Source organism: Lagenorhynchus albirostris, chromosome 10 (genome assembly GCF_949774975.1).
Source record: "Lagenorhynchus albirostris chromosome 10, mLagAlb1.1, whole genome shotgun sequence".
Classification (NCBI taxonomy): Eukaryota; Metazoa; Chordata; class Mammalia; order Artiodactyla; family Delphinidae; genus Lagenorhynchus; species Lagenorhynchus albirostris.
In genome coordinates this window covers 21208968-21229896 of record NC_083104.1, presented here as the reverse complement: position 1 = coordinate 21229896, position 20929 = coordinate 21208968, and the positions used below count along the sequence as shown (strand labels likewise).

The following is a 20929-nucleotide window of genomic DNA, read 5'->3' as shown; positions in this document are numbered from 1 at the left end:
GAGTGGGCTCGGCACAGCCCCAGAAAGGAGAAGAATTTAGGTTTGGTGAAGGGAGGGAATTCTAGCCACGGCTTTAGGTGTGGCTGTCATCAGGCACTTCCACGGTCTTTTAAGATTCTGGGTCCAGAGTGTTGGGTGAATAAAGACAGAAGCATCAATAATTAAGATATCATCACTCATATAGTCCCATGTGTTTTACAGAGATTTTGTTCACATATATAATGCAGTTTGATGTTTTTTTAATTATACTGAAGTACAGTTGATTTACAATGTTGTGTTAATTTCTACTGTACAGCAAATTGACTCAGTTATACATATACATATATATGTATGCTTTTTTAATATTCTTTTCCACTATGGTTTATCACAGGATATTGAATATAGTTCCCTGTGCTATACAGTAGGACCCTGTTTATCCATCCTGTATCTACGAGTTTGTATCTGGTAATCCCAAGCTCCCAAGCTCCCAAGCTGACTTGCAGACATAGAGAATAGACTTGTGGCTGTCAAGAGGGAGGGCGGGGGAGGGAAGGATTGGGAGCTTGGGATTAATCTAGTATGACTTTAACCATAATTTCTGAGAGGAATATTAGGCAATCTTAATCCCAGTTCACAGCTGTTGAAACTGGGTATTTAACTTGGACCATGCCATGTGACAGGGAAGTGGCAGAATGACGAGTCTCAGCTCACAAAAATCCTTTCAGGGAAGCATTATGGTCTCCAGTTTACCAACAAGAGGTGATTCAGAGAAGTCAAGTCACTTGCCCAGGGTCACACAGCTACTGAGTGTCAAAGCTCAGACTGCAATCCAAGCATCTCTGAATCCTGTCACCAGTCTCTAGTTACTCTTAAATACAGCTACGTTTCCTTGCTTTGAAGCTTTATCCCCCATAAACAATCCTGTGTCACTGGCTCTGAGGCACAGATAAGCAAGCAGGCTGAACATAGGCCACAAGGCCTACAGAGGGAACCAGGATGGCTTGTCTCTGTTGTGGCATCACCTACCTGAACCAGCAGCTCCAATCTCCTGTCATCCAGGAGGTGCACCTGGCAGTGCCTGCCTTCTGTCATCTGTGGAGACAAGACAGCAAGAGTGGCATCAGGCTGGGGCTGGCAGGCAAACCCTTCAACTTGATTTACCATTTCTTTTATGGGTGACGTGCTCAGCCTAAAAATGCCATCAGTTGAGTTAATCAACAGGTTTGGTCATAAACAGATTTATTATACGGCATCAGCTCTTGCACTTATTTTTATTTATTTTTATTGTATATTTTTTGGCTGCGTTGGGTCTTTGTTGCTGTGTGTAGGCTTTCTCTAGTTGTGGCGAGAGGGGGCTACTCTTCATTGCGGTGCGCGGGCTTCTCGTTGCCGTGGCTTCTCTTGTTGCAGAGCACCGGCTCTAGGTGCGTGGGCTCAGCAGTTGTGGCTCGCGGGCTTAGTTGCTCCGCGGCATGTGGGATCATCCCGGACCAGGGCTTGAAGCCGTGTCCCCTGCATTGGCAGGTGGATTCTTAACCACTGTGCCACCAGAGAAGTCCCTATTTTAATTTTTTTAGCTCTTAGATTTAAAAGAAAAAAGAATGAAAAGCAAAGACCACTCAATATATTGATAAAACAACACCTATACAACACACAAAATTATACTATGAAAAGGAGGTTTCCTTCCCAGAGGAAACTACTATACTTTTCCTTGAATCAATATTTTATTTTCCAAATGAAGATGGTTTTATTCATTGTTGTGTTTTAATAAACACAATACATGCATAATTATAGGATGAAAAACAAATGATACTAAAGTTAAAATGCAAAGTCTCCATTTTTGAAACTTTGGCCCTCCTTTGTAGTATTCATATCACTACCATAATTAACAGTTAAGAATAGTTAAGACAGGGAGTTCCCTGATGGTCCAGTGGTTAAGAACCGATCCTGCGATGCAGCAACACTGGTTCGATCCCTGGTCGGGGAACTAAGGTCTCACATGCCGCAGGGCAACTAAGCCCGTGCACCACAACTAGAGCAACTAGAGAGCCCATGTGCCACAACTAATGAGCCCATGTGCCCGCATGCCACAACTAGAGAGAAGCCCACGCACTGCAACAAAAGATCTCGTGTGCCACAACTAAAAAATAACAACGCAGCTAAAAAATACTTTTAAAAAAAGAAGAGTTAAGGCAGTTAAGAACAATTCGATGTATTAATTAGTAATTATATTTAATTTTTTATCACTTATAACTGCAATACTGGGAAATTACTCCTTGTAAAATATTTAAACAATGCATAAAATGCAAAGATCAACTTTGAGTAACTCATGCTCCAAACCTTTCTACCTGCGGAAATTACCACTCTGTCAGATTGAGGAGAATCCTCACAGACCATCTTTAGATGGATTTTCAGATATATACATGTACATGTTAAAAAAACATATTCTCATGTTAAATGTTTTACTTTAATATTATATTGAACATATTTTGAAATGAAGCAGGTACTCTTTTTTTAACTTTTTAAAAATATTTATTTTTATTTAGTTTTGGCTGCATTGGATCTTCATTGCTGCGTGTGGACTTTCTCTAGTTGCGGCGAGCGGGGGCTACTCTTTGTTGTGGTGCGTGGGCTTCTCACCGTGGTGGCTTCTCTTGTTGCAGAGCACGGGCTCTAGGCACACGGGCTTTAGCTTTTGTGGCTCGCGGGCTCTAGAGCGCACGCTCAGTAGTTGTGGCACACGGGCTTAGTTGCTCCCTGGCATGTGGGATCTTCCCGGACCAGGGCTCGAACCCATGTTCCCTGCATTGGCAGGCAGATTCTTAACCACTGGACCACCAGGGAAGTCCCGAAGCAGGTGCTCTTAATATTTGTGTGTGTGTGTGTGTGACTGCGGTGTCTGTGTATATGCATATTTATATGTGTATGGTTTTTTTCAATTGAAGTGGAACTATGCTATACTTACTGTTTTGCCCCTTGCTTTTTTAATTCAATATTTCTTGGAAATCTTTCCAATGTCAACACATATAGACCGACCTCATTCTTTATAAAGGTTCTATAGTATCAAATCATTGTGCAGACGTATTTAATGAGTCTCCTGCTGAGGAACACTTAGACTGTTTCTAGCCTTTTGCTGTCATAAGCAATGTCACAATAAATTTTGCACATCCAGCTTTGTCCATGCATGTGGAATTGCTGGGTTACTTTTGAAAAGCATCGGCAGCACTTTGTCTCTTAGGTGTTGTACAAAACTATAAGACCTTGGGAATTCCCTGGCAGTCCAGTGGTTAGGACTCAGCACTTGCATTGCCAGGGGCCCAGGTTCAATCCCTGGTCGTAGAACTAAGATCCTGCAAGTCACCATGACTTGGCAAAAAACTGAACAAAACAAAACAAAACTGTAAGACATGGAAACTCAGATACATATAATCCCAATTTAAAAAGAAAATTTCTTCCATTACTGAGAACCAACTACATACTTAGCATTGCTCTAGGTGTTTATAATCTTATCTCTGAGCTGCATAGTCACCTCCTGGGATTGGGGTTGTTATCCCCAATTCAACAGATGAGAAAATTGAGTCTCAGAGTGGGATAAGCAATCTGTTTTTAATGTGAAAAATACTAATTACAATATCTTACTTACATGTTTGATTGAGCTCTGCTCTAAAAGCCTAGAAAGTAGCTCAGTTGATTAGAACGGAGATGTGGCCCATAGGAACCTCGGAAGTAGTGCTAAGAGGTAAGTGGGAAGCTTTACGTTGCCCCATGGCCACTGATTATGCCCTCAAACTCTGTAAAGCCAGGTCACATACACATCTCTGGTGGCAAGAGGAAAGGGAACCAATCTTTGTTTCAGGCACAAAACTGGGAACTTTATGGAAATTATCTCATTAAAGCTCCACAAAACTCTACAATATGGCAACATCCCCATTTTACAGACAAGGAAGTCAAGGTACAGAGTTTAAGGTTAATCATTCAAGTTTGCCTGGGCAAGAAAAAAGCAAGGTAAAATTTGAATTAATGTCTAACTGAAAAAAAAAAGTCATCTTTTTTCTACTCCTCTATACTACAGGAGGAAATCAATCAATGTGTCAGTTTAAATCATTTAATCTCTTTTGTAAAACCCACACAAGCAAACCCTAAGTACATGCCCTACAGAACAATCAAATAATACTCAGAAGATCCACGGAAACAATATGAATCCATTAAGGGATATGTCAAAACTCATAAAACATTGCAAGGTATTCTGCTGTTGCATAACCCAAATGAATTTATTTCCTGATTTAAAAAAACATCCTTTCTCCTTTCTGGTTTTCTTTGGATCTCCCTTGATCTAGTCAATGTGCCTTTTGTCAACACACAATTTTATCCTAGAGAGTTTAATAGTAAATTTTTTTTTAGGTGTATCTGTCCACCTCATGACAACCATGGGCAGTGGTGCCCATGTCTGTACAACTTGATTCTACCCCTTTGGCCTCAGTTGATTGGATGAGGGGAAAGACACCTGACCTAAGCTGGGCCAGTCAGAACCTCAGTCCAGGGAATCTGGAATTGAGTCTGAGTGGATGAAAATATGGTGGTTGTGGGGCAGCCACTGTCTGCTGCATGTGGAGAGAAAGGAAAACCATCTGCAGAGAGAATGAAGAAGACAGGGAGCTAGAAGGAGGCCAGAGAAATCACGCAGCCTAAGAGGAAAAGCTTCAGAATTGCTGTCAGGGTCCCTACGTCTTTCCAGTCACTTCTAGCCCGTTCCACTAGTCTGGGTGAATCCTGTTCTTTTTTTTTTAATTTATTTTTTAATTGACATATAGTTGATTTGCAATGTTGTATTAATTTCTGCTGTACAGCAAAGTGACTCAGTTACACACGTGAGTACATTCTTTTTAATATTCTTTTCCATTACGGTTTATCCAGAATCCTTGTTCTTGAGTACCATAAAACATCCCTGTATTCCTTCAATGAATCCACTTTTTCCCTGCCTCCCTCTCTTAAGCTAACTTGAGTTGGAGTCTGCTTATTGCAACTAAAAGCATCTTCATACGACACCACAGGTATCTATACCTAAACCAAGGCAAAAGATCCCAGAGGACACACTCCCCGGATGATGTCATTAATATGGTAAAATCATCTGCTCAGAATCACTGATACTCCCATCCCGGACAATACATCAGCCAAGAGAGAGGCTGACATCTGGGGTGGGGGGCCCGGGGAAGGGACTAAACAAACACCCCACCATGTGATGTGATGATACACACACACAAACTGGAGAAGGGCAGTGCAGATGAACTGGGGAGAAACTGCTACAGTTTTATGCCCACATTGGCACACTTGAATCCTGGCATATCTGAGCCCACAGTCCTCACCAAGCCCTTTCCTACATGGGAGGATGGCTCCTCCGGGAGCTCAAAGGTCTAATTTGATCATTAATAACCACAGAAAAACCTGCCCTTGTCACTTAAATCAAAAGTTGAAAGGTGGTGGATGTATCTTGTTGGTCAAAACAATGCTTATGAATAAATTTCAGTTGCTGCTATTAGAAATCAGGAGATGCCATTTTAAAAAAATTTAGATGGTAAGGTCTAGAAACACTGGGCTGGATTTCCTTCATGGCCACATGTGGCCAGGGTAGGGCAGAACAGCCCCCTCTGTAGGTAGTGTTGGTGGTCTCTGTTGGTGGTCACACATGTGTATTATCTGCCAGGTTCCTGGGAGTCCTACTATGTGAATAAGAAAACTACATTCAAGTTCACTCTGTACCAGGGAAGAGACACAACCAAACGTCAAAGGAAGGCCTGCTGTGCACCAGGCAAAGGATTTGACACCCGACCCTCATTAACATAAAGTATTCCAAAATAACTGACCAAAAGTCAGGTAGTCCTAATCCAGACCTTCCAGTGTAATAGGGTTTCTAACAAAGTTTAGGGGGATAAAATTTCAAATCCAAGCTACGTGTGAACCAAGTGTGAACCAATGCATTTATGTGATGGCAAGAGAAAAACAGAAGAGACTTCAGAATAAAAATACCACTCATGTTCTCTTCTTTTAAAAAAATACTATTTCAATCTCTACACAAGCCTATGAAAGGAGGCATCCTCATTTCAAGCACCAGGAAACTGAGGCCTGAGAAATGATGGAACTTGTACAAGCGTTCTAAGCCAGACTTGGGCTCACAATCATATTTTATCTCTTACTACCTCTGTTACCTTAAAAAAGTTACTCAGTCTTTCCAAACCTCATAAGCAACATCCTGACAGCTTTTAATCTGACACTCTTGAGGGTGAAATATACCGCTTCTGAGGACCACATTTATTATAGTCCCCACGTGCTTGAAAATTAACAAGCAAACAGCTAAATTTTTCTGTAATCCATTTATCCTCCCACTTAAAAAAAAAAAGCTTTTTAATGGGAGGAATATTACTAACCCATTTTAAAGAAAATAAATGACAGGTAAAGTTAAAAAGTACATGGTGGAAACATTCTCCAGAGATGATGGGGCAGAAATAAAAAGAGAGAGGGGAACACTAGTTCCTGTGTCCTTCTGTGACCCTGCCACCTGGCTAGGCATTTTATTTATTTATGTATTTTTGGCTGCATCACGTGGCATGCGGGATCTTAGCTCCCTAATCAGGGATCGAACCCATGCCCCCTGCAGTAGAAGCACGGATTCTTAACCACTGGACTGCCAGGCAAGTCCCTGGCTAGGTATTTTAATAATAGCACTAGCAACACAACCAGCAGATGCTTTCTACATTCCAGGCACTGCACTAATCACTTTACATGTATTAACATATGCAAGCCCTTGTGATACTCACATGAGACAGGTAATCTTATCTCCCAATAACACAGGAGAAGGAGGTTACTAGAGAGATTATAAATAACAAGATACATAAATGGCAGAACTAGACCCAAACTCAAAGTCCAAGTTCTTAACCACTTAGCTACCCACTAGGTACTCCCTACACTATAAAGTGACAAATTGTGGGAAAGCCTTCCCACGGAGCCCATTTTCAGGAGAGGAGATGAGTGGGTAGAAAGGGAAAAACAATGTGTCATAAAGCAGGTGTGAAAAGTCATCTCAGTACCAGGGCAAAATCATTTGACTAGAATTAGTTAGAATTGTAGAACTTAGAGTCTTAGAAGGGATCTAATCACCGCCGCTTATTTGGAACGTGGGGAAATTAAGGAAAGATGTGCCTGGTGCCACACAGCAAGTCAATGTGAGCCCCAGGATTAAAACTCAGGACTCTGGAACCTAAAAAATAAAACCAACTAGTGAATATAAGAAAAAAGGAACAGAGTCACAGATATAGAGAACAAATTAGTGGTTACCAGTGGGGAGAGGAAAAGGGGGAGGGGCAAGACAGGGTAGGGGATTCACCGGTACAAACTACTATGTATAAAATGAATAGGGGGCTTCCCTGGTTGCGGAGTGGTTGAGAGTCCACCTGCCGGTGCAGGGGACACAGGTTCGTGCCCCGGTCCGGGAAGATTCCACATGCCGCGGAGCGACTGGGCCCGTGAGCCACAGCCACTGAGCCTGCGCGTCCAGAGCCTGTGCTCCGCAACGGGAGAGGCCACAACAGTGAGAGGCCCGCATATCGGGAAAAAAAAAAGTCTACAAGGATATATTGTACAGCACAGGGAATATAGCCAATATTTTATAATAACTTTAAATGCAACATAATCTTTAAAAATTGTGAATCACTATGTTGTACACCTGAAACTTACATAATAAAACTCAGGACTCTGTCTTCCAGGCCCGACATGAGGTAAGCATGAGGTTACTCAGCTGCTAAATACCACCTTATGCAAATGCACTTCTTTTCCCAACAAATGGACTTGTTTCTTTTAATTTTTTAAAAATACCATAAACATAAAAAGAAAAAAAAAACTGGGCATTTCTTACTTATTTTCAAACATGACTCCCACTGAAGCTTTCTCTTCTAATTTCATCCACAGGAGTTATATTTGAAGGGAGCTGTTCATGGATCACAATGATTATACCTACACATTCAAAATCACCTTTGAGCCCCACAGAGACCATCAGAGCAGTTTCGGATTTGGCCCGTACCCAGTGACAGCTAATAGCAGCAATGCCTCGCGTGGAATAGAAAAACATGTAAGAAATTGATCTCTTTGGAAAGTTTCGCTTGACACCCACCCAGACTTGATACCCTTCCCACCACCCTCTCCCGTCTTCAACCTCCGGAAATCGGAGGTTAAAATTGTGCACGTTGGATTAAAACTCCCACCTCAGTGGCTGCCCTGCGTTTGCTCCCCAGATGATAGAGCAGGTCCTCAGAGGCTAAGCGCTGAGTGCTGGTGGAAGGACCTTCTCCATCTGGTCAGTGGTTAAATGAGGAAGATCAGAAGGGAAGTGAGAACTGGCGAGAACTCTGGCTTCATGGGGTGTGCTGATGTGCAGCCTATAGTGGGGTTCAAGTCTGTGTGAACTTCACCCTCACGCCCCACCAAATCCCAATCCCACTACCTGATTCAGGAGACGAGAGCAGAGAATCGGTAAAACAAACAAAAAACAAACGAAATAAAACCCCCAAAAACCCCTAAGGCAAGTCAAGATAGGGCAGGGTGGGATCATTCCTAATGACCGGGAGCAGCTTAGAAAGCAACAGGAAATACCAAAAAAGGACCAGAAGCCCAGCCTACTTTGGTTTTGCTTTAGTAGCTCTTTGGAACACGGAAATATAAAAGCTTGGTAAGGAAGCAGCGAGCTTCATTTCCTCTCTCTCATTCCCTTTTGACCTTTTCTGAAAGTTCAGCAAAAGAGGACCTGTCTCATTAAAATGACTCCCCAAGATTTTTTGTGGGATGACCTATCCACCATCATCATTAGAGTCTAATCTTGCCTGGATGTGTGCAAAATCAGCTACCTAACGGGGCTTGGTGCTTTTGAGTCCAATTTCCGTATGGCCCTGTGAATGATCTCTTCAAAATACAGATCCAATCCCTTCACTTCTCTGCTTAAAAAGGCCCAGGGGCTTCTCAAGCAATACAATGGAGAATCCGACTCCTTGCCTCGCTCACAGTGTCCATGTAACCTGACTCACCACCCTCTCTAACTTAATGTCCAACCCATCTGCCTTGCCTGGACACACCAGCCATACTGACCTTTTCTTTTTTCTTATCTTTATATTTATTTATTTATTTGGCCACGCAGCATGTGGGATGTTAGTTCCCGGACCAGGAATCGAACCCACGTCCCATGTAATGGAAGCGCAGAGTATTAACCACTGGACCGCCAGGGAACTCCCGACCTTCTTTTCCTCCTCAGAATAAAGGCTTGTTCCTACTTTGAGACTTTGCATATGCTGTTCCCTCTGTCTGGAATGCTCTTTTCCCAGATCACGGCACGACTGGGTGCTTTTGCATCTTTTAGATGTTAAATCAAATGTCACCATCCCCAAAAGGCCTTCCCTATCCTCAGTGTAAAGTACAGCCTGGACACTGTCTCTCATACCACACTGCTTTATTTTCTTTGTAGCTAGTATTTCTTTTTGGTTGTTGTTTGTTTATCCTCTATCTTTCACCACCAGAATGTAAACTCCACGGGAGAGGCCTTGGTTGATTTGTTTACCATTGTATCCCCAGGGCCTGGAACAGGGCCTGGTACACAGTAAAATGTGGGCAATAAATCTCTGCTCAGTGGAGGAATACTTTAACTGGTCAGAGTCTAGACACAGGTACCAATGAAATATTCACAAGTGATTTAAACATGTAGAGCATAATGTAAAGTGAGGATGTTCCAAAAACACCTCTCAAGCCTTGACCCAGACAGACATACACATTTAAAAAACAAGCTTTCCACCCAGAGAACAAGGTGAGCTATTAATTCCTCACGAGATGAGACATCCTGGAGGAATTGGAGAGAGGGACGTATCTAGGACGTTCTTACTTTGGGATCTATTGAGTGGACAGGGTTTTAGATTTCACCCACATGATGTCAACTCCAGCTGAACAGGGTCCCTTTATATCATCTCTGGGTGCTGAGTGAATATGAGCTATTGACACTCTCGTTCAGAGAATGGCCTAGACTGACACAGATGTCTCCAATCCCAGTCAGCTGCGATTTCCCCTCAAGGTCTTTCAAGACGGTGCCTGCCCTCCCAGTGTGCTATCACTGGGAACTTCTTTTTTCACTATCAACCAACCATTCCGCTAGCTTCTAGGAAGCATGTAGGACATGTCACACGAGTGCTAAGCACTTCATGTGGGTAGTATCTTCCTTCATGCTGTGAACAACCCTAGGGGGAAGAAGTTTTATTGTTGAGATTTTATAGGTGGCAAAACTGAAGGGCAGAGAGGTTCAGTAACTTATCTAGGGTCATGTTGCTGTGACCTGGGGTAGAATCTCCGGACCATTAGTCGTATCAAAGTAGGACTCTTGGGCGTCCCTTGCAGGTTCACTGGGACTGGAGTAGGAAAACGAGAGACAGTAAGTAAGGAAAAAGCACCCGTGGCATAAAAGCAGCAGAAGAGGAAAGGAAAATGGGTCGGGGTGGGGAGAATTCAGTTAACCAAATATGAAATTGAGTAGCTGAGTAATCTGCCTTAGAAAAAATGTTAGTAAGTAACTGTTGCGGTGGGCTGGCTCTTTCCAGAGACCTTTCTTTTATTTACATGGGCCTTTTCAATTCTCTCATGACAACCCTGTGAGGTAGATTCCAATCCTGCTTCACTGTGTAGGTGAGAAAACTGAGGTTCAGAGAAGGTAACTGACAGACCCCAGCCCACAGGTCTCCACTAGGTCGAAGAGCTAGAAGGAGGCAGAGTAGGACTTAAATTCAGGCATCTGATTCGCAGTTTGCCCTGCATGGCCGTGTTACACGACTTCTGTTACAATGTTATTTCCCACCCATTCATCTTTTGTTTTTTTCAGAAGTATTTATTTATTTATTTATCTATCTATTTATTTATTTTTGGCTGCGTTGGGTCTTCATTGCTGTGTGCAGGCTTCCTCTAGTTGCGGTGAGCAGGGGCTACTCTTCATTGCAGTGTGCGGGCTTCTCATTGTGGTGGCTTCTCTTGTTGCAGAGCACCGGCTCTAGGTGCACAGGCTTCAGTAGTTGTGGCTCACGGGCTGTAGAGCTCAGGCTCAGTAGTTGTGGCACACGGGCTTCAGTAGTTGTGGCTCATGGGCTCTAGAGCGCAGGCTCAGTAGTTGTGGCTCACGGGCTTCAGTAGTTGTGGCTTGTAGGCTCTAGAGCTCAGGCTCAGTAGTTGTGGCACACGGGCTTCAGTAGTTGTGGCTCGCAGGCTCTAGAGAGCAGGCTCAGTGGTTGTGGCGCATGGGCTTAGTTGCTCCCTGGCATGTGGGATCTTCCCAGACCAGGGCTCGAACCCGTGTCCCCTGTATTGGCAGGCGGATTCTTAACCACTGCGCCACCAAGGAAGCCCCCACCTATTAGTCTTATATATTAAATCACACATAGCTTAGGCATTTTACATATCATCTTGATCACCAAGCATGTTCTGGAAAAGCTTGATCTAGATTCACCAAACCACAGCTGCTTGGTTCCTGCCACTATCTGAAAGCAAGGTCAGAGGTTTGCAAAGGTTTTCGTAATCACCTTTCCTCGGCTATCTCCTGGCCATACACTGAAGAAATATGGGCGGCCGCTAAAAACGCTGTCTATGTGTTTGTTAATGATTTTCAGTGAGTATCAGGATGGAATTAACCCTGCCTCTTGTGCTGCCAGCCCTGTCCTGCTTATGTGAACACTCTGGGTGTAGGATGATTACCTATCGGTTAGGTGGCTGCCTGGGCCTAACTCTGTTATTCTAGTCTTAAGATGCAGTCTAGCACACAGTGCAATTAATTCAATGTGGAGAAGCTCTGGATCCTGTGTTCATTCATTCACTCAACCAATATTTACCGAGCACCTCCTACATGCGAGCACTGTTCTCGATACTAATATATATTTGCAAACGAGATCCACAGGGCACTGTCTCTGGAGCTTGTCCTACAGTGGGATTTCTCAACGTTGGCACTACTGATATTTGAGGCCAGATAATTCTTTGCTTGGGGGGGGTGCCCTTGTGCATTGTAGGATGTTTAGCAGCACCCCTGCCTCTACCCAACAGATGCCAGTACTCCCTCCCTCCTTGCGACAACCAATGTCTCCAGACCCTGCCGAATGTCTCTCGGAGGACAAAATCATCCCTGGTTGAGAACAACTGCTCTAGAGATAAGGAGAAGAAAAGAACAATGGTGGTAGGGTAGGGATAGATTAGAAGTTTGGGAATGACATGTACACAAGGCTCTATTTAAAACAGATAACCAACAAGGACCTACTGTATAGCACAGGGAATTCTGCTCAATATTCTGTAATAACCTAAATGGGAAAAGAATTTGAAAAAGACTAGATACATGTATAACTGAATCACTCTGCCGTACACCTGAAACTAATACAACATTGTTTGTTGTTTTTTGGTGTTTTAAAAAATATTTATTTATTTAGGCTGCACCACGTCGTAGTTGCCGTACGTGGGATCCTCGTTGTGGCATGCAGGATCTCCAGTTGCCATGCAGGATCTTTTATTGCGGCATGCGGACTTCCTAGTTGCGGCATGCGAACTCTTGGTTGTGGCACACACGCGGGATCTAGTTCCCCGATCAGGGATCGAACCTGGGTCCCCTGCACTGGGAGCGCATAGTCCTACCCACTGGACCACCAGGGAAGTTTCTAACACAACACTGTTAATCAATTATACTCCAATATAAAATTTTAAAAAAAAACAATTAAACAAGGTATTTTCAGATAAGAATAGGGCTCTCAAATAGCTCAACTGGCAATGCAGTTAAGTTCTGAGCACGTGCAAAATGCACTTCGAAGCTCACTTCTTACCCAGGAAGCACGAGACTTCAGGAAGTGGATGAGGAGAACTTAAATTGGACCACTGCTCTTGACGGGTGGCTCCCAGGAGAGATTGGAGGGATAACCCTGTTTTCTGGATGTTAGCATACAACTGCTAGCCCCCTTTCTGCCTGGCAGAGGCTGGAGAAAAGCAAACAAGAAAAGCTATTTCTGTGGCTTCAGCATCAACCTGGCAAGCAATTTCAGTCAACTTTAGCAGACATTCCCCGGGGAAGGCATTCTCATAAAAGACAATCCCTTATCAGATCATCTCCTGATCTCATAAGGCTGGTGAAAAGAAAAGCCAGGTTTGAAAGAGAGAGAGAAAGGGAGAGAGAGAAAGGAAGAGAGAGAGAGAGAGGGAGAGAGAAAGGGAACAACTTATTAAGTCTGGAACGGAAGGCCATCAGGAGAAACCAGCCTGGTGTCAATGAGGTGCACACAGGATTTAGAATCAGGAGGCTTGGGTTTGTGTCCCGGCTTTGCCATGTAACTAAGAGTATGGCCTGAAAATCAGAGTCTCTCTCTAAACCTCCATTTCTGTCCCTGTAAAATGGGTAAGAATCAATCTCATTTAGCTTTGTTTGTCTCTTGTATTAATGCAGGTTGAACCTAAAGTTTACTTCAGAAGATAGTCATATCACCTGTCATACGCTCAAGTTAATCGGCACCGATTATGCGTTAGGGTCTGTGCTAAGCCTGACATGCTTTATCAGCCCTACCGTAGTGCAGTGAGTCTTATAATTAGTGGAAATGATTTGTAAGCTGTTGAGTGCTATTATGTTAACTGTACGTGGTTATTTTAAGCTGGTTCAACGGTTGTTTTTCTTAAGGAAAAAGTTCTGCTGGGTTATTAAGAGGTCAAACTGTCACACTAGAGTTGAAGACTCAAACTGCCAGTGAAACCCTGGAGAGAGCAGGCAACCCAATAGCTGGGGATTAATTCCATTCTGATTTCTCAGTGATAATCAACAGATTAACTCAAATCCACCATTTGGAGCTGCCCGTGTGCACAAAGCTGGGGAAACTCTTGCAAACTCTTGCTCTGTACCTGATTGCCACCAAATGGTGTCCTGGACTAGCTACTCTTGTTTGCACTAACACAAAACAGAAACGAATATATGTTGACTGCCTTGTCTATGTCCTGTGCTTTGGCATACATTTTATCCATTGAATTCTCACAACCATCCTGCCACGTAGACATTTTTGGCCCTTTGTTTTACACCAAAGAAGCTGAGACCCCAAGAGGTTGAAAGCGACTTGCCCAAGGGTCCCAGCTAATAAGGGGCTGAGCCAGGTTCAAGAAGGAGCTCACCAAAGAACAAGGGGAAAAACAGGTGACATAGCTTCATGAAAACAGGGTTCTCTGTATAAATTCATACTCTGCCTCGTTTTCCAATTAGAAACTCGGATGAGGCACTGATGAGAGACTGTCAAATGTTTATTTTCAGAAAACCATGCAGGATATTTCTGCTGCTTTTTTTTTTTTTCCAGAAAGAAACATCCTCTTTACTTAAAACCAGTCGTTAGGCTGTATTTTTAGGTATCGTGGTACAGTATCGATGAGTCAAAAAAGAAAAGAAAAATTGGGAGGGCACAGACACTGTAAACAGGAAAAGTCACAAAGTGGAACCAAGAAAAGCTGAGAACACAGCCCGTGGGCCATGGGGGATTTTCGTTCTTGTCTGCACTTCAGGTTGACCAGAAAAGAAGTTCTCCGGTCGCCGGGTAGAAAATGGAAATTTTAGCTTCAGTGATTATGCAAGTAGCAGACACCCTGTGGTTTGGAAACTTTTTGCTTTGCCAACTCAGTTTTCTCTTTTCCCGTGAAAAACAGCCTGTAGGAAGGAGCAAAAGTACTGCGTCTTTCAAAAACTTGAAGATAAAAACTTAAAGACAAGCACAGCTCGGGTGGAGGGATTTTAAAAATAAACTACCATACTTGTAATTTAAAGATACTCTGGGTACTGTTTATTCAGTGCAGCACATTTGGAAATCTGGACTCAATATAAGCCATCCACAGAGCAAACAAATCACATATATTGCCCTGAAAACCTAAACGTGTGCAAAAATTAACTAGAAAACCTAAATCAACTTTACCCTAATTTTAGAGGACACGCTTACTGTCAGAGTTTTCATGTTTCAGTTTTTTCATCAGCTTGTTAGAATGTCTCTGCTTTATGCTTTTCAAAATCTCTTCGTTCTTTGGGGTTCATGTATAAGGAGAGGCTGAAATAAGTCCTTAGGGAGTTTATAATTAATACAAATGGATTCTACTAGGTCCAGAGTCCTAGCTTGGTGGATAGAAATGTCATATTTGGGTAGGGGATTTAGCAAAGCATTACCAAATAATGAAAACAAAAAAGTCAAACTCATTTGGGCCAATACAGAAAAATTCTTAATGTCCAAGACCCATTTTACCATCACAGAATAAACCTTCCCCCACTCAACCCAGATGCTTCTAATACTCGGTGATGAAACTTTAATGTCGCCTAATGCAGGTTGTGTTTTCAAAGAGGATTCAGTCTTTTTTTGAGGCTAACATGGGATTCAAAGATTAAAACAGAGCAAATCATAAACTGGAAGGCCACAGGTCAAGATGAGAGAAATTTGAAATAGGAACCCAAGAAGACTTCTGCGTGAGCACCAGGAAACAGAATGAGGAGAAAAGAATCCTTTGAGGGAGAGAATGGTGATGTGGAGCCGTCTCCTAACAGCTCATGAGCATCTACTGTCCCATTTTCAAGCTGGTTTTTAAGCACAACCAATATTAAAAATTAAAGTATGTCAACTTAAATCGAAATAAATTACATTAAAAACAAGGGTAATAAATGCTCACTAAATTGGAAATAAATTCATCACTTTCCAATTATTTTACTCCCTTTTACTATTCTCTTTGCTCTTGAGGTTTTCAATGTCTAGTGAATCAGTGAAAGCAATGCTCTTTAATGGTACCTAATGCTCATCTTTCCCCAACTCAGTGTTGTGACCTTGGTAACATGAAGTCGGTCAAGGTGAGAGTATTTACACCATGGAAATTGGCAAATACAACCAATCAGTGCCCTTTTCCCCAGACAGCTGGTTGTTAACTACTTACCAGCACACCACTGGGGAAGTTCGATGGGAGAAGGAGGTCTGGGGGCAGGGTGCTGCTCTGAGCTCTAGGTCAAGATGTTGAGGCCACTGAGAGACCACATGACAAAGAGGAAAGAACAGAGGCTTTAGATTCCGACACAACTGTTCAAAGCTCAGCTGACTTAACTTTCCTAGGGCTTATTTATTACATCTCTAAAATGGGGCTAGTAATGCCTACCAACAGAGCACAGAGCTTGACAGAGGCCAACATAACCGGGGCTTGTTATACTTTATTATTGTACTTGAAAAAATCCCCAGGGGACAAGCTCATTGCTGAGGTTCTCCTGACCCAGGACTACAACTCGCATATCAAATGTTCAGTGTCATTTGCTTTCCCTGTTCTTTTGCTACTGGAATGTAAGTTTCACTTGCTGCTGCTTTCCTAGCCCCTAAGACGGTGCCTAGCCCATTGTGAAGCTAAATAAATGTGTGTGGAATAAATGAATTTCCCTTCATTTCCAGCTCCTGATTCCCCCCCACCCTTTTTTTTTTTGGTACGAGGGCCTCTCACTGCTGTGGCCTCTCCCGTTGCGGAGCACAGGCTCCAGACGCGCAGGCTCAGTGGCCATGGCTGACAGGCCCAGCCGCTCCGTGGCATGTGCGATCTTCCCGGACCGGGGCACGAACCCGCGTCCCCTGCATCAGCAGGTGGACTCTCAACCTCTGCGCCACCAGGGTAAGCCCCTGATCCACTTTTGAGTTTTCTGCCTATTTCTACTGTTAAGGTCTCATCGGCAAGTGAGGGACTCCTCGGCTTCTTAATGGCCAGATTCCTTCTGGAATCTATCAGACCATTGGAACTCTTCTGCTAAAGCACGCCACTGTGACCTTAAAGCCTCGATGAAAGACGTTTCCACCTTTTTCATCACAAGCAGAATTGAGCCTGTGTCATTATGCTCTGTCGGCAAGTTTCTCCCCATTTCTATTCCTGCTCTGAAATAATCTCAGTTCCGTTCTGCCCCCGTCAGAAGGGACCAGCCTTGTGAGAGGAAATCTCACCCGACACTTGGGGCTGTAACCAGGGAACCAAATATCTCCCCCTGCGGCCCTGCCTCAGTGTTGTTTCTTACATGTGCTCTCATAGAGCAGCATTTCTGAAGGTTGGGGGTGGTGGTGGTGTGGTCCTTTAAAGAAGGATGGCTGCCTCTCGTAAGAGTGGCCTGGATGGTGGATTACGCAAAGTCATTGGAAAGTCATCAATTTCCAGAATTTCTAGTGCTTTTCTGATCACTCTTGCTCTTGTCAGGGGGGGTAAATCAGGTTGGAGCCGCCACTCAGGTACTTGGTTCAGGGCAGTGCTTAGGCGCAGCCCCTCACAAGTCCAGTGGGCATGATGCCTGTTCCTGGTGCTGCCTCGAACTGGCTGGACACTTCAGGGAAGCCACTTACCTTCTTTGAGTAGCTGCTGTAAAATGGGGATAATTTTGCCTAAGTGCAATATAAGCGTCCCATAAGAAGCAGCCCTTACTACCTTTTAAAGTATAGTATATTATTTAAGAAGTGTGATGGTCAAGACCATAGGTTCTGGCGTTAGTCAGACTTGGGTTTAAATCCCAGCTCTCCTCTATAGCACCTGTTGGTCTTACACAGATACTTCACTTCTCTTGAGCCTTGGTTTCCTCACCTGAAAACAGGGATAATAATAGCACCCCCCTGCCCAGGGCTGGAAGGGTCACATGAGATAATATACATAAAATGCTTAGCAGAGTGTACACTTTACAAATGGTAATAACATGTAATATTATTATACTTTTCACTAATAAAAACCAGGTAATTGCTACAGGCCCCTTCAGTGTGGGTGTTCTCAAAGGCCACGTTCAGGTACTGAGCAGGTGGTGGGCAGGTTCTTTTCTGTCCCTGAACTCTACAGAAGAGAAGGAAGCAAGAAGCTCCGGCCATGTATAAACTTGTTTTGAACGTTTCAATTAGTAATAATATCACCTTGGCTGTCTGGAGTGCTTTAAACTTTCAAAGTGCCTTGGTCTCTATTTCTCCTTTGAAACTTTACAGCAAGTTTTGATGTGGCAGAAGTGTCATATCCCTATTTTTCTCTGTTAATTCATATCCTTTTCATACTTCAATTGAAGTATATTTGATTTATAATATCATGTTAGTTTCAGATGCATGGCACAGTGAGTCATTATTTTTGCAGATTATCCTCCATTTGTCATATCCATATTTTACAGATGAGGCCATGAAGTCTCAAAGAAGGGAAGTGACTTGTCTGTGGTCACACAGCTAGACAGAGCCAGATGTAGAGTTCCTTCTTTGTACTGCCCCACACCATCTCCTGGCCCTTATAAGAGTATTCACGAAAAAAGTAAAGTTAAAAGAAAAAACAAAACTAAAATATAAGCCAGCTCCTGCCTGCAATGCTTCCTCCTGTGCATTTTACAGTGGGAAGGCTCCCAGAACATTCAATTAGAATTGTAAACGAGGATGCAGTGCTCCCAACCCAGGGGTGCTCTGGGGAATCTGCAGTGCTCCGTCAGCAGGGTCCTGCTGCCTTGAGCACTCACCTTGTCAGTCCCTGAAGCCTTTTTTTTTTTTTTTTTTTTTTTCCGGTACACGGGCCTCTCACTGTTGTGGCCTCTCCCGTTGCGGAGCACAGACTCTGGACGTGCAGGCTCAGCGGACATGGCTCACGGGCCCAGCTGCTCCACGGCATGTGGGATCTTCCCGGACCGGGGCACGAACCCGTGTCCCCTGCATCGGCAGGCGGACTCTCAACCACTGCGCCACCAGGGAAGCCCCTGAAGCCTTTTATTAGACTGAAATCAGTGAAGAGAAAAGCACTTTTGAAGAATTGGAGAATTTTACAATAGCCCTGCAGATAAAAGTCTGAGGGGAATGATGAGGAGTCAGACTTGGGAAGATCTGGAAAAAGAACATTCCAGACAGAGGCCCAAGAAGTGCAAAGGCCCTGTGGCAGGAATAGGCTTCATTTGTCACACAACTTTTTTTTTCATGATTACACTCTTAAGGAGCTTCTCTAGACATTTATTTTTCCCCTTATGCCCTCCTCCCTCATGAAATTTTAATATCACAGATATATTGTATATCTATTGGGTAGAGTTGAGCTTTTGAAGTCCACAAACTACTGTAATATCAGAGGTTTTAATGTTTGCCCCCAAGAACCAATTTTCACCCTCCTTGGAGAAAAGCTGTCCCACTGAGAATGCGCAGTTTAAGAAAAAAGTAGCAGCAAACGTGGCTGGAGCTTGGCACCAAAAGGGAGACTACAGTAGACAAGGTCAGGGGATCAATGAGGAGCTCATGAGTGGTCCTCAAAGTGTGGTTCCCGGACTCACAGTGTCACTATTAACTGCAGCTCGCTAGGAATGTGGAGTGGCGACCAACCATCTGTGTTTTAGCGAGCCGTCCAGGTCACTCTGTTGCATGCTGAAGTCTGAAAACCCCTAGGCTATATCAGGAGTTAGGAGTATGGGTCCTATTGCAAAGGCAGTGGGAGGCCATTGGAGGCTTTTAGGCAAGTGGGAAACAAGATCGGGGGACATTTGTAAAGGATAACTCTGGTTCCTATCAGGAGGTGAGACTGGGAGTGGGGTGGCAAAAATCAAAGAGAGAGAGAGAGAATGACAAGACTGTTGCATTGGTCCTCATCCATAAAATGGACATACACATATGACCAACTTTATCAGCTTGTTGTGAGGGTTAAATGAGTGAGTACTTGTCAAGAACTTGGCACAGTGCTTGGCACCGAGTGACTATTACTTATAAAAAATACCAAAACTATTCTGTTTTACTCTTAATTCTCTCTTCCAAACTCCTACTGGTTAATATCCAGATTCCCCCACTCCCTTCAGATCCCTCTATTTTTGCCCGTGTTACCAATTTAGCCGGCGGGCGGGTAACATATCTCTGTGGGCTGGTAAATCTGTAACATGTTTACAAGGCTACTTCAGGTCATGGTGAAGGTCCACAGTGTTCTATTCAGTTTCCTTTCTTTTTCATTTTTCCTATGAGATTTAATGTTGGCCTAGAAAATGAAACTTCATGTAAAATCTGAGTTTTAGAATCAGTTCTATCATTAACTTTGGACAGTTTTTGCATCTGTAAAATAGGAAGTGAGATCCGCAGGGTTAAGCACGCACTTTGGCATCAGGCAACCCAGGATGCAAGACCTGACTCTGACAATTAGCTGGTGGGACTCTGGGCCAGTCATTTAACCCCTGTAAATCGGTTTCTTTATCTGAAAAATATCGATAGTAACAGTGTCTAACTCATGGAGTTGGGGCTGGAACACTAGAACAGGTAGAAAGAGCCCAACACAGCACCTGTCATTCTGTTAGCCACGATGAATGATGATGACAGTTGGACCTGCTACAGGCGCAGTGTGGCTACATGGACCACTAAGAAAAATGTAATTCTGCAGCTCCCAGAAAAGGCAGAAAACGTATGGGCTTGGAAAAGACATCAGTGGGACAGACTGATGACACAGATAAAACATCCTCGAGCAGGATGCTTTGTGCATACACAAAGGTAAATGGATCTGGAATAATCTAGCCAGATCAGGAGAACTTCCCTCCATGTGTCCATCTCACAGGAATGGGAGGTTCCCGAGAGGGTCTTCTTGACCGAGGGGGTCTAGCTTTGGAGCTGACCCGATTCAGTTGGAAGAAAAGCTTCCATCACCCATGCGGCCCACCTCGTCCTGCACCGCCTGCTCCCTGTCCACCCTTCCCCTGGTCTTGCACTCCTTTCCCTTTTGCTCTCTGGGCTCCAGCCACACTGATCTTCTTCTAGTTCTTCTTCGTATGATCTCCTTCCCACCTCAAAGCATGAGGGCATTTGGAAAGTGCCTGGCTAAACCAATTTACCCTTAAAAACACAGATTAAAATAAAAGTGAGTCTCTCGGGCTTCCCTGGTGGCGCAGTGGTTGAGAGTCTGCCTGCCGATGCAGGGGACACGGATTCGT

General features: G+C 43.7%; 1 protein-coding gene across 2 annotated transcripts in view; it reads right to left on the bottom strand.

Moving 5' to 3' along the window:
- Nucleotides 1–20929, bottom strand: part of FRMD4B (FERM domain containing 4B) — a 186460-nt gene that overhangs the window by 129365 nt on the left and 36166 nt on the right. For both annotated transcript variants that reach the window (XM_060161366.1, XM_060161367.1), the window contains exon 2: nt 1006–1071. In XM_060161366.1, coding sequence (XP_060017349.1) covers nt 1006–1071 — 66 coding nt within the window. The remainder of the gene's footprint in view (nt 1–1005; nt 1072–20929) is intronic.